Below are 14,799 nucleotides of genomic sequence, written 5' to 3' on the forward strand. Positions count from 1 at the left end.
GAGAGCCTTTGCCCCCACCCCCTTGCCTCCAGGGGGAAAATTGACAGAATAATTCAGATACTGACTAAATAGTTAGATCTTTGAAGAACTGACCCCTCATTGTGATTGCCTGCAGGAACTGAATAACCGTTATAAAGTGTTCAATGACTGGGCTTCTGGAAATCTTTTAAATAAAAGTGGAACTGGTTAAAATAAATGTAGGAACACGTGTTTTCACAGTGTTGCTCATATTACTGCAATTTCGAGTTTCTATGAAGTACCAGGTGAACTTTTTTAAATTAAAAAAAACGCACACACAGACAGTCAAAATTGGAGCAAATCTCAGCCGTTCAATCCTTGTTTTTCATGCTGAAAACGAAGAACAGATGGTTCTTTCCATGTTGTTTGAATCTGGTTATTGAACACCTCTGTGGTTAGGGAGATTTCTGCTTAGCACTTTCGGCATAGATTTCATTTACTAACTATAAAATGCTGCTTAGGAAAAATACGTCTTTATAACACCCTAATTAAAACCATCTTGCAGCCAAGCAATTTCACTTGAAGAGCATTCTTAACCTCATGACATTCGGACAATCAATCCCTCCCCGCCTCTTTTTTTTTTTTTTTTTTACAGACTATTTGCAAAGTTATTAAAAGTTGCTAAACATTATTTATCTCTTTTAGCACAATCTTGATCAGTTGCTGAGTAATTTTTTAAATTTCTCCAGCAAGCCCAGCAGATTACAAATACTGTGCTCAGAACCCAGTGATGTGCCTGGTTATGCAAATATTCCAAGCTTCCATGGGGTCTCACAGAAACCTTCCTTGGGGAAAGGGCAGCCCCTCTGCACCCACCGCAAAAGTCCTGTCATCCTCCGAGGAAGCCTATAGAAAAGAAAGGAGCTGAATCAATGTTGATTGGGAACCACCCTTAGTTACCAACGTTTTTAACAGCTAAATCCCTTATGTAGCTTTCAAAACAGTTTGCTGTCCAACAACAATGGACTTTGTTCTTTAATTATAGCAAGTGACCTTTCTGCCCTTTTATTTCACAGTAGATAAACTGCACTCTCTAAGCAGAATTTGTAGGGGGCACTACATTTGGGGGGAAGCATATCATCCACAAAACTTATTAATCAAAACATGTTCTTCAGCTACTCACACTCACTTAGAAAATGTGCCAGAATTCCCTAGTGAAGTGTAAAAAGGCTTCTACAAGAGAATAAAATAAAATGAATGATATCCTTTATAGACAGGTCCATTTGTAGAGCCCACACTTAGGCTGTTAAGGACCAGCTTAATGAAAGCAGCATGATATTACTCAAATCATTCTCTTTTCTAAATGCATACTGAATAGTCAGAACCCTAAGACCCAACCATAAGATCTCCTATGCTCTTCACGTGTTATCTGAAGTCTCAGCTGTTTTTAAGAATTCTTGTATGTATTTTGGAATATCCCAGCGATCAAATAAACCCATGTACTGTATTGAACTATTAGCCCAGCCGAATGCCTGCGTCTGATAGGTCAAAACTGTAAGACGGTTAAGGAGGATACATGCAGAAGAGCCTCAATACAGGCTATTATGCTTCAAAAGAAAAGGAGGGGGCAGGTGGGGAAGCAGGTTTTAACAACCAAAAGCCAACCCGTCAAATCTACTTATTCAGACACGTCACTGGTGGCTTGACCACAAAATGGGCTATAGAAATACAGCTCAAGTATCTTAGAATTATGGCATGTTTTGATTTTGTTCACATATTAAGAGAGTGGCGACTTTTACAACATACTTGTGGTTTCCACATAAAGGACTAGAACGCTCATTGATTTAATTTCATAATTGGACCTTTCATAAGGTCCAATTTATCATGTTTTACATGACTTTGTGTAGTGAAGAAACAGAATAAACAGACCAAAAATAGACATAGAAGCATGCTGTGAAAATTCACCGGTGACAGCAAGTCTTATGAATCTCCTGGAACCATCCAGCCAGGAAAAAGAAAAAGAAAAAAGCACACACACCACATTACACCCCCCTTCGGTTTTCGCATTTGACCCCTTCACGAGCCACATCCTATTGCTGAAAATTAACCACCTTCACTCTTAAGACACTTACTCTTCACAAACCCAGATAATCAAACAAGGCTGAAATTAAAACATTGTACCAAAACATCAAAAAAACCTTTCTCAAAGGATGCCTCGGTGTCGAATTATATTGCCAGGTAAAGCTTGTCCTACTAAATCTTTCCCGCCTCAAGAGGTCTCCTCCTGTCATTAGGAAATATTTTCTAAATTGAAGTCGAATTTTACACAACCAAGAGTTAGTGGAATTAGAGTGACTTCCCTGGGTGGCATTTGTACAAGGGAGTGCCATTTCTGTGTGCCAAGGAGGAAAGCGTTCTTAAGAGAAGTCCTTCTGGGGTGCAGTGGGCATGGGGAGGAAAGCTGAAGGAACAGGCTTCCAGATCCTGAGCCAGCACCATAGCTTGACAGAGAATGGCCCACACTGCAGTATTCAAGCCCCTCAGAGCCATCCCTGAAGGGGCCCTGTGCCCCTACCAGCAGCTACGGTTGGCAGTGGTATGAATCTAAATGCACTGTGCTGGCCTCCCCTCCTCCACCCCAGACCCATCATGACTTGTTTGCTCTTTATTTAGGTAATTCATATTATCACACTTATACTCCTCTGACTGAAGATGAGTTACATGTATATGAATAACTTAATTCTTCCATTTTTCATCCAGTTTCCTGTGTGACTGGAAAGTGAAAAGAACACAAAAACTGGAGAACCGACACCACGCTCTCATCTCAGTTGCCATGACAGCAGCCTTTGAGATACTGAAATGTTCCGATTGCCAGCTAAACAAAATTGTTGACTGTGAACATTTGGCTGGAAGATTAAAAGGCTAAGGGCAGTACCTCCCACATTCCAGGCAGCAGTGAATCCAATCAAATGGCTCTGACTCCTTAACCACAGCCATTGTGAGCACTGGATTAGGGCAATTCATCTAGATAGTTAGGGCAGATTAGAACTGCAATTTGAAGACTACTGGCAACAAAAGTAAATGCTCTACTGTACTAATAAGAAGACTTCAGAACGCCTTTTAGCAGAAATTATGTGAAACTCCACACTTCAGCATCAGAATCGAAACCTGGATTTTTTTTTAATGCATTTAAATTCATCAGTGTAAAATGCTGTCTGACCAAGGGAATATGGATAGAAGAAGCAGGCGTTCAGAGGCTTTTTGAGATTTTGGCATCATCTACACCTTAATGTACCTTCATCGACTTCTAAAATCATAAAACCGAAACTTTATTCCTGCAAAAAGAAAAAGGTTTAAATAGACAGCAGTGAGAAATTGTACACGGAAATAATCACCCAAAGACATTTCACAATTCTGATCAAGTGAGAAATAGCAAAAATCAAATTATTTAATAAGCATATATCCAAACAACCATGCCACGAACCACATGATACGCATTTGCTTCTGCGAGGCACAATCTGTAGAATTAAAGGTTAATTTTATAGAGACAGCACTCACTCCCCCAGTTCACTCCCAACCTGCTCTGTGGACAGAGCGCCTTCACCTCTGGGACATCACTTAATGCACAGTAATTGCCAGACCAGTAAGTCCTAGGCCTCCAGCACAAAGCAGCACAACACGAGGGGCAATTTTTCGAGGGCAGTGTCTCACTAGACTTTCCGACAATGACAAAGATGGGAAAAAGGGTCCGATTTACCAAAATCAACGCTCCCCACCGCTCAAATGCAACATGTATTTCGGGTATCTTTTGGCTCCGTTTTCACCTTTCAGCACACCAATCCACCAAGTCCATTTCACTTTTCTTACCAACCTTTCAGCTCCCTGGTCAAGCAAGAAATCCAAGTGATAGCACTCTTAAATCTCCAGCTAAGAACTGAGCAAGGGAACAAGGAAAGAATCCTGGCGGCCACCAAAACCATTCCATTCTTGCTACACGGTTATGAAACCGCTGACCCTAGGAGACCAAGGTTTCATTCGGGACCAATAAGAGTACAATCTCCTTTGACAAGACTATTTTGGAGAATATCATGAAAAAATAAATGGGTGGAGCGTGGAGTGTAAATTCGAATCCTCGACATACCTCTCCGGGGAGGCAACGTGAACCCTGCACCTAAGGACACATTACCAGAAATACTAGGACGTGTAAATTAAAACAGAAGACAGTTCTCCTTAGGGGAGCAATCAGGACAAGAGGTAAGTGGGTACAGGAGCAGGTTTTCTGTTAAAAGCACACCGCAACGGGCTGACTGGCCAAGAGCCCTTCGGCAGGGCAAAAGGTACTTGGAACCCCCAGACTCTCCCACCTGGGGACCCAAACAGTAGCACCACAAGCAGCCGCAGCAGAAAAGCAAGAGCTAAACACTGCACCCAAGTAAGCTGCCCCATACCAAAAGTTCACAGAAAGGATGCACAGAAAAGAAACCTCACAAAGAACCAGAAAGCACGAAGTGTGAGGCACGTCCCCACCCACCACGCACCCACACAAATGCACACAAAGAGGAAAGTAGGAGATCTAGGAAGGCGTCTTTATCCTACCTTCTCAGTTTTCAGTTTCTTGATTCGCCTGTGGCTCTCCTCCTCCTCCTCTTCCTTCTTTACCAACATAGAGTTTCCCATGAGCCCTGAATCCGGGGCACTTTTGCTAACTTCCCCAGCAGCCGCGACGCTGCCACTCCCAGTGCCCCCGCAGTGGAAGGGGCTCGCGCCACCTCCATTGCTCTTGGCCCCAAAGCCATAGAGGCCCCCGGAAGGGGCCTGGCTGCCACTGCCATTCTGGTGGCCCTGAAGCAGGTCGTGCTTGTCCTTCCTGGATTTCCCCGCATCCTTATCCCGCTTGGCGCCTCGGCTGCTCTGGCTTTTACCTGGCTTCTCCTCTTTGCTTTTCCCGCAGGAGGCCGTCCCCGCGGTGGCAGCGGAGGTGCCGGCGCTGGTACTATTGCTGTTCGGGTTGCCGCCGCCGCCGCCGCCGCCGCCGCCGCTCACACTTTGACCCAGCGCTGAAATCATGCCAGTTGCCTCTCCAGGGCGCCCTTGGACTTCCTGCCTCTTGCCAGTGCCGCTGATCTCGGGAATCCCATACAAGGCAGCAGAAGGCAGAGATTTATTAGCATCCTTAGAAGTTTTACTCCTTTTCACTTTTGATTTGCTGGTCTCTTTGTGTGAATTCCCCTGGGGAGCAGAGGTCTGAACAGAAGCAAATTTTAGGCCATCCGCTAAGGCTGCGGTAGCACCGGCCCCGCTGGAGGCCAGACCTCCACAATCCTTAGAGTTGCTGCTGCTAGTGGTGGTGGTGGAATTATTCATTTCAAATTTCTGTCTGTCCTTCTCCAAATCAGCGTCCAAATCAATTATTAAATTTCCAACCCCGATTTCCCAATCATCGCCACTGTCATAAGTATCAACCGTATTTGGATCCACACCCTTTCCTGCCGTAGAAATGTTCACTGACATCCTGAAGATGAGCTCTCTAGAATAAAAATCCGATGAACTTTCCTTTGGAGATGAGGGGACATTCGTTTAGCTCCGCTGGGCTTTCTCTTAAAAAAAAAAAAAAAATCTTCTAATCTTCCTCTTCTTTTTCCTGCCCCAGGAATGGGTCCAGGGGTTTTACACCCTTCAGTCCAGGTCCACCTTTTCCTGTGAAGGGGGGAAAAGTCGAATATTTCTTGTCTGGGTGTTACCAGAATAAAAAACCATTAATACTGGGGAGTCAGTGAGGGGTACAGGGAAGGATGGTGAGGAAGGTGTCTCATGTATTGTCTCCACAGTCCAATATCAGGTTTAAAGAAAAATAACCAAACCCGAAAAACGTACCCATGACAGTAAGCATCTTACAGTAGCTAAAAAAGAAAAGCCCTTTATCAACAACACAAGGATAATCACTTTTTAAAAAGCATTAAAATATCTTAAGGATCTGAGTCAAGTCCAGAAAGGTTTAAGGGAAAAAAAAAAAAAAAAGAGTTTAGGATTTTTTTTTCTAGCACATACACATGGTAACAACCCCAGAAACACAGCCTGAACACTCGGACAAGAGGAAGGAACACGCTTTAAACATCCTTAAACATGTCCTAGATCTTGCAATTTTTAAAAGACCAGACCCTGGAAGTTCTCTAAGGCTAGTTTCAGAATGATGTTGCTAAATTTTCCTCATTTCTAATTTTATTACTTCTTTTTACAAATTGTCTGGGCAATCTGGTTTTTGTTCCCAGTAAGGAACAGAAAAAAACAACCAATAACGCCCCCATACACATACCCCCCCCATCCTCTCTTCCCCAACAGTTTATACAATTTTATTTTTGAAATATACACACACGTCTTTAAGAGCATTTCTCTATTTTAGAAAAGACTGTGTCAAATAAAAGGCTAAATATATGCCTTTTGAGAAAAAGAAATTACATCTAAACAATTCTACCGTATTCCTAGGTCACAGACTGGCTCAATCTGTTAAATATGGTGCTACTGACGGTACGGGAAACTGATTAAGACATACACTTTAAGTGATCTGCGCCAAGGTGGCCTCAATGACCGCAAATGAGTGTGTGTTTGACAAAGATCAGTTAAAACGGTTTTTAAAGGGATCAGCCCCTTTTTAACAGTTGATTGTCAAGGAAAAAAAAAATAAATATACATACACACACACACACAGACATTGCTTACCTTTACTCCTTTATCATTTTTTAATTAGGCCAGCAAATCAAAATGCCTTTCCCACTCCACTCGGCAAACAAGCCTGTGCCTCATTTTACTTAAACACCAAATGATCAAGAAGGAAGGAACCAAATAACACATCTCAGCCAGAATAATCACTCGATAACATTATTCCACTTCCCCACCCCCCTTTTGGCAAACGGATCAGTCCTTTTCTCCTTAAAAAAATGTGTCACTGTACAGCTGGAAGATAATGTTTCACATTCACAACAGAAGCACCAAAGGGTTTTTTTCCTCTTAACAAGCATCGAGAATAATAGTTTTTAAAAAAGAGAGAGCTTAGAGAAAAAAGTTTTCCCAACTTCTCATTCCGCCTTCAGTTCCAGACTTCAGAGTCACCGTGATCAGTAAGTAATGATCCCATGTAGCAAACCTACAGGCGTCCGCTAGTAACAAGACAGAATGTGCTAACATCGGGATAAATTAGTGAAAGGGAAGAAAGAATAAGAAGAAAGGACTGAAAATCTGGGCTGGATTCCGCCTGTTAGTCGGGAAGTGGCATTTTTCCGCCCGTCCTGACAGATTTGATTTCTTGAACTAACTTAAGAGGAAAGGAGGGGGACGGGGATGGGGGAGGGAGAGGGAGGGAGGGAGGAGGAGGAGGAGGAGAGGGAGGAGGAGGTGGAGGAAAGGGTGGGATGAGAAGTCGAGCAAGAGGAGAAAAAGAAAGGTGTGGAGGGGGAGGGGAGCAGATGATTCAGTGAGCTGATAAACCAGTTATACCAGCATTCACTCAGGGTGGGGGCCGGGAGGCGGCGGGGTGGGGAAAATAACGGCGTTTAAAATTGTTTCAGTCTTCGAAACCTAAAGGATGTGATGTTTTCCTGTTTTATGTTGTTTTAAGAAAAAGGAACCGAGTTCCTAGTATAGTCCCCGAGGGGGGAAAAAATCCGCTGTCGTTCAAGCCGATCAGTCATGTGGTAATTCGATAATTAGAGTCAAAAAAAGATTTTTTTTTTTAAGGCGACCTTTTTCAGGACAGTTTTTCCCGTTTATAGTCGCAGCAAACGGTGCGTCTCCTTTTTATTTATTTTCCTCTCCTCCTTCTCCTCCCTCACCCACCCCCCTCCTGTGTTTAGTCAGATGGCCCCGGAGCTTGGCTTAGTATTTTTAATTAGCTGGCGTTTGGAAGCTAAAAGCAGTAATGAATTGTTGATGGATTGGAAGTGGAGAGTCGCTTTGCTGGAAATGTCGGGGCTGGGGGAGGGGGATGGGCGAGTTAGCAACAACCAACCACCTAAAAGGAGCGATTTTGTTACAGTGCAAGCCTTTCACATCACGTGAGGATCAAGGGCTCAATTGGTTGTCGTGAGAACAAAAATGGTGACAAGCGTATCAAGAAAATACTGATCTGGTCTTTAAAAAAAAGCTGAAGGTCTCTCCCCTCCCCCTGCACACACTCTCCCCCCCCGCCGCCTCCCCCCACCCCCGCCCTTGCAGTGGGAGCAGCTACAAGTTATGAATGTGAAACATTTCTCGCAGATCTAGGCTCTCGGAAGTTCGGAAGGAGTGAAATGTAATGAGTACAAGAGCAAAGCAGATGTTTTAAAGAAACACCTTATAAACCTTTCCTCAGCTTATCTCCAATTTGTCGTCTTTGCCAAGGGGCCAGGCATAGGGACGACTAGGCGAGGGGGGGAGGGCACCTCCACGCTACTTGGATTTTAGGGACCCCCCCCATGTCTTAAACAAAGAAAAACATTTTGCTAGCTCCCAATCCAGGTCCTGTAATAAACACACCATTGTTACTATTTGCGGGTTTGTTTGGGTTGGGTGGGGCATTTTTTCCCCTTAATGGTGTTTTTGCTGCTTGCTTTTTTAAGGAGGTGGAAAATGGTAATTATAACCATTACAGGTAATGGGTGACTATTCCCTTGTTTAATATTAAATTATTGGGCACTAGATGTGACAAGAGACAGAAATCGGCTTGTTCTGCCCTTGCCCCCATTTTCCTGGTTCAGTTTGGAAGAGGGTCCTGCCCAGCTAGGATAGGAGAGGGAGGGGTGAGGTGCGCTAGAGAATGGACACTGCAGATCAAGATTTGTAACTGTGTCACTTTTTTTCTCCTTGGGTTAGAGCCCCAAAGGTAGTTTACTCTAAGTTACCCCGAGTGCCCAGTCAAGCTTAATTTGTGTGAAGAAGTTACAAATGCTTCACCCTCCACTGAATAAAAATTCACCCTTCTTGGATTGTTGTTCTCAATGCAAAAGCCAAACCCTGTAACTAGTTCCTCATTTCAATGCATAAAACTCGCACATTCCCCTGCATGAAGTCCCCGCTAAGTGCTATATAGAGACACACCACGCAACCGTACTTACGGTCTGTATTGGATCGAGTTGACCTTTTCCTTCTAACTGCATTGAATGTGTTTGGTTGCAGCCGCTTTATTTTGGAAATTATAATCTCTTCAACAAATTTATTATTAAAGAAGATGGACCATCAAATGTCACAGACCGGCCTGTGTATTTTTCATAAAAACAAAAATTCAAATTAAAAAAAAAAGAAAAGAAAAATTCCCCTGGTGCACACACACAACAAGCTTGTTCTGCAACACTGAAATCAGGACTGAAACACAACACACACACAGGGGGAGTGGAGCAAAAGGAGCTCTCAGCCTCTATACCTGAAAGGGACTTTTCTTTGTTCCCATTGCCCTTTCTCATCGGGCCAATCAGAGAGCAGCTTTTATGAAACTGGGCTCTCTCATTGGCTAGCTGCTTTCTCTTGGCTACTGTAGGGGGTTGAGATATACACACGTATAAAACACACACTGAGAGCGGGTGGGGGTCCGGTGGGGGGCGGTTGTGGAGACAAAGCGTTTTATTTTCCAACCAGATTGGGGTTGAGGAACCTCCTGCAGTAAGATGAAAAAATAAATAAAAATGGTGCGCCCGTTTCAATTACTACATCATTCACATAAAACACTTATTTATTAAAACAAATCTCAAACAGGCTGCGAGGAGAGGATGTCGGTAAATATAAGTTTGATTGTGTTATCTTGGGGGAAATAATGTATGTGATCGCTCGGTGGCAGAGGGAAGCCAAATGAGCCACTAGCGCGTAGCGAGGAGAAAAGGGAGGCTGGCTGTGTGGAAATGACTGCGAGCGTTTTGCCGGCTTCCCTTCCGTGTTGCAAGGACTCGGCAGCGCGAACTCCCGGGACTGATTTTCTGTATTGCACCTTCTGGCTTTCAACCCTCCTCCCGCCACTTTGCCCTTCTTTCAATGTTTTTTTTTTTTTTTTTTTTCCTTGTGTCTCTCATTTTACTCGCTGATTAAATAAGAAAAATCGATCTGGGGGTGAAGGCGGTGGTGGGGAAACAAGTAACCCTTTTGTTCCCAGGCTTCTGGTCCACAAGCAATGAAGTGTGAAAGCTGGCAACCATTTAACCACCACTACGTGAAAGGTTCTTCCCTGGAATTAGTAACAAAGCTTTTCCACCTGGTCCTAGGCAGCTCCAAAAAAATTTAAAAAAATTTTTTTAATGAGGTCCCGGCCAACCATGTTAACACTTCGGGCCAGTCTCATTTTTTAAAAAATCGATTTGTGGGAGATAAATATACTAGGAAGATTAACCCGTTAAACAGTCCCAGTACCATTTTTAAGCCGAGGGATTGTCAGAGTTCCCCTTCCCCAAATATTTAACCCTCTCTTGGGGAGAGCCGGTGTCAAAGTCCTCTGAACGCAACACCGTGCAATCCACCAAGAACACAAAAATATTTTAGAATGTATTGTAGGACAAATGCCAGCAACCAAGTTAATGGGACTCTGAGGTCACAGGACGAGAGGTTAATATGAAATAACAAGTTTAACAATAACAAGTATTGTACTGTAACCGCTAATATACTTAAGCTAATGTATTTATATATATTAAGACTTTAAAGCACTTTTAGTTTTAATTTTTCATTGTTATTTTCCATCACTTTTAGGAGCTGTAATATGGAAATTTTAAAGTCAAAGGGTGCACTGAATTTAACTGAAAGCGTCATGATCCGAAGTGTTAAAGATGCAGCACTACCGGGTTTGTAATTTCCACATGACAATCGCAATTTAAGAATGTGTCTTAACTGAGTCAAATGGACATATAAAGTGAATTAGAGCTAGCAGAAGATTGCTTATGATGTAAATATTCAGTGATGACTTTGTGGATCAATAAAAATATTTATGTCACATGTTTTAAGTAATGTCTATTGACTCGTGTTTGAGCTTTCGATGTATTTAGTTCATTTTTTTTTAAATGCCAATTAGTTGTTTCACTACCCAAGATGAACTCGATTTGATGCTAAAATAGTAATAAACAGCAGTTTCCATCCTTTGCTGGGGTACATAAACTAGAGGAATGCAATCTATAATAGTCCTTAGATCTGCCTAAATCGATTTATTTTCAAAGCAAAGCTGTACATTAACAAATAGGGCAGAGAAGATAATCTGATACCCACTTATCGTCTATTTTAACTTTCATATTTGTTTTATACTTTTGAACGTACAGATTTTACAATCTGTGTGTGTCCCACTGCTAACAGAACATGCACGTTGATTTTTAACTTTTCTTCTTTTAGAAGAGTGGCTCCTCAAAGGACCAGATCACTCAGACACTTCCTATGTCCCTGGAGTATTTCCATCTTTGGAAGCCCATGGCTACCCTGTACAGTCAGCTTGGAAAAATCAATAATTAGCTTTTAAAACAACTGGACTTGAAAAAGCATAGAAAATAAGACCTGCTGAAGTTCATAAAGGGTAGAAGCAACTCCTCCAACACACTCCCTTGGTAAAAGCAAATCACAGGCTCTGCAGCATAGATTTAGTGTAACTAAAACCAAAGTTTAGGCTTCCTAATACTCAAATAATCTGATCTAACCCTAACTTCAATACCTAACCCTAATTCTTCAACCTTTTTAATAAACCCCACCTGGTTAAAGATAAAGGCTTATGCCAAATTCAATCACATATTTAACCCAAACCATTTTTGATAAATTCAAGCATTTTCCTTCCATTCCAACATCTCCACACTCCCTTCGCACCCCGCCCCCACCTCCTGCCCTCCAAGTTCTGCCTAGAGACTTGAATCAACCAGAGTTGTTCTGCTGGCTTTGTGTGTGTTTGTTTTGTTTTGTTTGACAAAGGGGCCAATCAAGAGACATCAGAGGGCTATCAGCTAATTGATGAATGAAACTAAGATAATTAACTACCGGCTTAGAAAATCAGAGCTACTCCCCTCACAAAATTGGGAAGTTCTACCATATTTTAGAGAAGAAAATTTTATCTGCTTCTCTTATCAAGATGATAGGGAACATACTAGTCTGCGTACTGATATCCACACGCATATAGCTGATAATACCAGTACACTATTGTATAACATGTATACTTTGTAATTTTACATCTTAGTGCGTGTCTACTCAGAGATGATGCAGAGGGGAGGAGCTGTCTGGAAAGGAGTCTAGGAGGAAAGAAGAGGTGGGAGGAGCAGAAAGATAGTGTAAAAGGAGCAGTTAAAGAGTGCTATCCCATCTCCAATAACCACCACCACCAGCTGTGCCGCTCCTACTGCTTCCATTACTAGGTGATCAGAAGATCCTGGCACAAGACTTTTCCTCCTTTTTAAGGGCAAAGAGCTCAATGCTGAGGCCAGGGGCTTCAGGCAGTAACACAGGAAAACACAGTGGTCTTTCTTGGGTGCCTATTTCCTCTGATTTGTGCTATATCATAAAAGGATCAGAAATAATTTCTTGGATTTTTGTTTATTTGGAAGGCAGTCTATACGTGGGTCTAACTTTTCTAAATCTATGCCAACTTTGACACTAGAGAGTTACTCAAGACCAAGGGGGGAAAGTGGAAAGCAAAGTTATTAAAAAAAAAAAAAAAAAAACCTACCTGGGAATGGACTTACGAGAAAATAAACTTAATTTAGACATAATGAGAAACTTTCTGGCTGCCCAGGAAGATTGTGGAGAAAGGGTCTTATCTGTCTGGGCTTGGTTATGAACAGACCTGCCTCAAGGCTGTGGGCAAGTGACCTGGTTTCTAGGGAATATGGAATTGGTGATTTATTAAGACACCCGCACAAACACTAGATGTTCTTCACTTTACTTAGGGATAACATCCTAACTTGCTACCGAGGAAAGGTCTTTTAGAGAAAACTCTGTCTTTTCACACATGCTTCCTAAATCCAATTCAAGTTTCTGTATTATTAACAATATCCATCTCTAAACAACTGTCCCCAAAAAGAGATAAGCAGTGTTCTCAGTGAAACATTTGACGTTTTTGCAATATCCTGAAATATCACTGGACCAAAAAAGAGTGCCAAGAAGCAGATGTCTAGTGGAGAGAGAAGACCTGGCACAGAAACATTTTATTTCATCCCCATGGGAATGGGGGAAGTACTTAGGGAAGCAAGACACGGATGGTATTCACCCTGCCATGGAAGACTCCTCATGAGAGACTCATGGACATTCTGATATACATTTTGTGAATACAGACATTCACACACACTGTAAAACACAGCTGTGTTAACTCTTCAGGTCATTTCTATGCTCTATTAGTTCACCTTCAATTTAAACTCCTCAGCATTAAACAAAGGGACTCTACATCCAAGGGAGGGAGAATGATATCTATCTTCCAAACCTTTATAACACGGTTTTGCTTAAACAAATTGAAATGATATAAAGCAAATTTTCCATGCTCTGAGACTCACGACTACAATGAATTTTAATAGTAAAGAACTGTAAAGTTAAAGGAGGAGTTTCTCCCTATATGTGTTGGTATTTCCCCATTCCTTCTCCCAAACCTCAACCTGAAAAGAATCCAAAAGGAAAAGCAGCAAATCTTGTCCCTTTTATGCCATACAGTCCTAGGGAACCCAGCAAAATATTGCAAAGCAGCACATTCTTCTAAAGGAAAACATCTGTATACTGCTCACATTGAGAGAACTGTGATGTAGGTCAGTGTTAAGTATCTGAAATCTTACCTCTGCTTGCCCGGTCTTTCTGGTGTGGTGTGCGCTACTATATCTGAACGGGTGCCCAAGCAAGGTCTGCAGATCAGTTAGCAAGGGAAGGCAATTTACATCGCATGTAATGAAACCATTTCTGGAAAAGGATTTTTCTTTTATGCCAGTGGAGATCGGGTGCATAAAGAAGATCAAAACACAAGTTACATTTTTTTAAAACTACTTATTGGAGATTGCTGTTGCTGGTTTTATTACAATATGTATTTTACAGATTTAGGTAATAGCCCTGATTTTTCAAATCGACCTCTGTTTAGACACGTTTCACTTTGGGCTGTTTCTTGTCTGCAAAATTACAGTCATTTGCACGTTATTACAGTGGGTAGGAGACAGATTGTATTTAGCATTGGGTGGGGGAAGGGTTATTATGGGAAGTGATCTGCTACGGTCAGCACATAATTTCAGCCTGAAGAAAATTGCTTCTGAATGGCTGGTCTGTTAGCTAGCCAAGGAATGGTCACTGGGAGAAACTGAAAAATACTTCTGCTTAATCTGCATTATAGAATTATTCTCATTTCCAGAAAGATGGTTTGTGGAAAAAATGATTGTAAAACTAAGTTTAAAAATGTGGAGGTGAAATGTTGTCAATGCTCTATTTGAATCTAAAACAACTACAACAAAATACAAACCACCAAGCAGGAGAGGGCCAAAAGGCAGCAGGGTACAGCCGTGTTCTACTCCATCTTTCCTCCTTGCCTCCCCTTTTCTGCTCCCCCTTTGGTTGTTTTCAAAAATCTCTATGACTTAATGACAGTGGATTTTTATGTATGTGTAAACATTTGTGAGAGTAACACCAAATACATTGATAAATGTATCTCTTGCTTTCATACGTATATGACTACATGAAAAAGATTTCCTAACATAGCTTCTTTTTGGAGGGTAGCAGAATCCCCTTAATTGTGAGAGTATTTCATACGCTTTTGGTGCTAGAATTTAAGGACTTTCCCCACACTTTACAAACTACATTGTATTTGTGCGTACTTCACAAAGCTGACAGATTAATAAAGCAAGGATGAAAGCGTATCAGAAACTGTAGCCCCTGTCTAATTTATAATTTAAATCAAACCCT

At 42.0% G+C, this 14,799-nt stretch overlaps 1 protein-coding gene across 9 annotated transcripts in view; it reads right to left on the reverse strand.

The window, feature by feature from the left end:
* ZNF608 (zinc finger protein 608) overlaps positions 1 to 14,799 on the reverse strand; it is a 112,208-nt gene that overhangs the window by 96,312 nt on the left and 1,097 nt on the right. For 2 of the 9 annotated variants that reach the window (XM_059916965.1, XM_059916971.1), the window contains exons 1-2: positions 9,045 to 9,297; positions 4,555 to 5,655 (exon numbers count right to left, since the gene is read on the reverse strand). The exons of 1 other annotated variant lie outside the window; for it this stretch is intronic. In XM_059916965.1, coding sequence (XP_059772948.1) covers positions 4,555 to 5,469 — 915 coding nt within the window. In that variant the 5' untranslated portion in view covers positions 5,470 to 5,655; positions 9,045 to 9,297. Of the gene's footprint in view, positions 1 to 4,554; positions 5,656 to 6,675; positions 7,235 to 9,044; positions 9,298 to 13,691; positions 13,776 to 14,799 lie in introns of those variants that run through there. 6 more of the 9 variants (XM_059916966.1, XM_059916970.1, XM_059916972.1 and 3 more) reach the window with 6 other exon arrangements.

This window comes from Balaenoptera ricei, chromosome 3, assembly GCF_028023285.1.
Source record: "Balaenoptera ricei isolate mBalRic1 chromosome 3, mBalRic1.hap2, whole genome shotgun sequence".
Classification (NCBI taxonomy): Eukaryota; Metazoa; Chordata; class Mammalia; order Artiodactyla; family Balaenopteridae; genus Balaenoptera; species Balaenoptera ricei.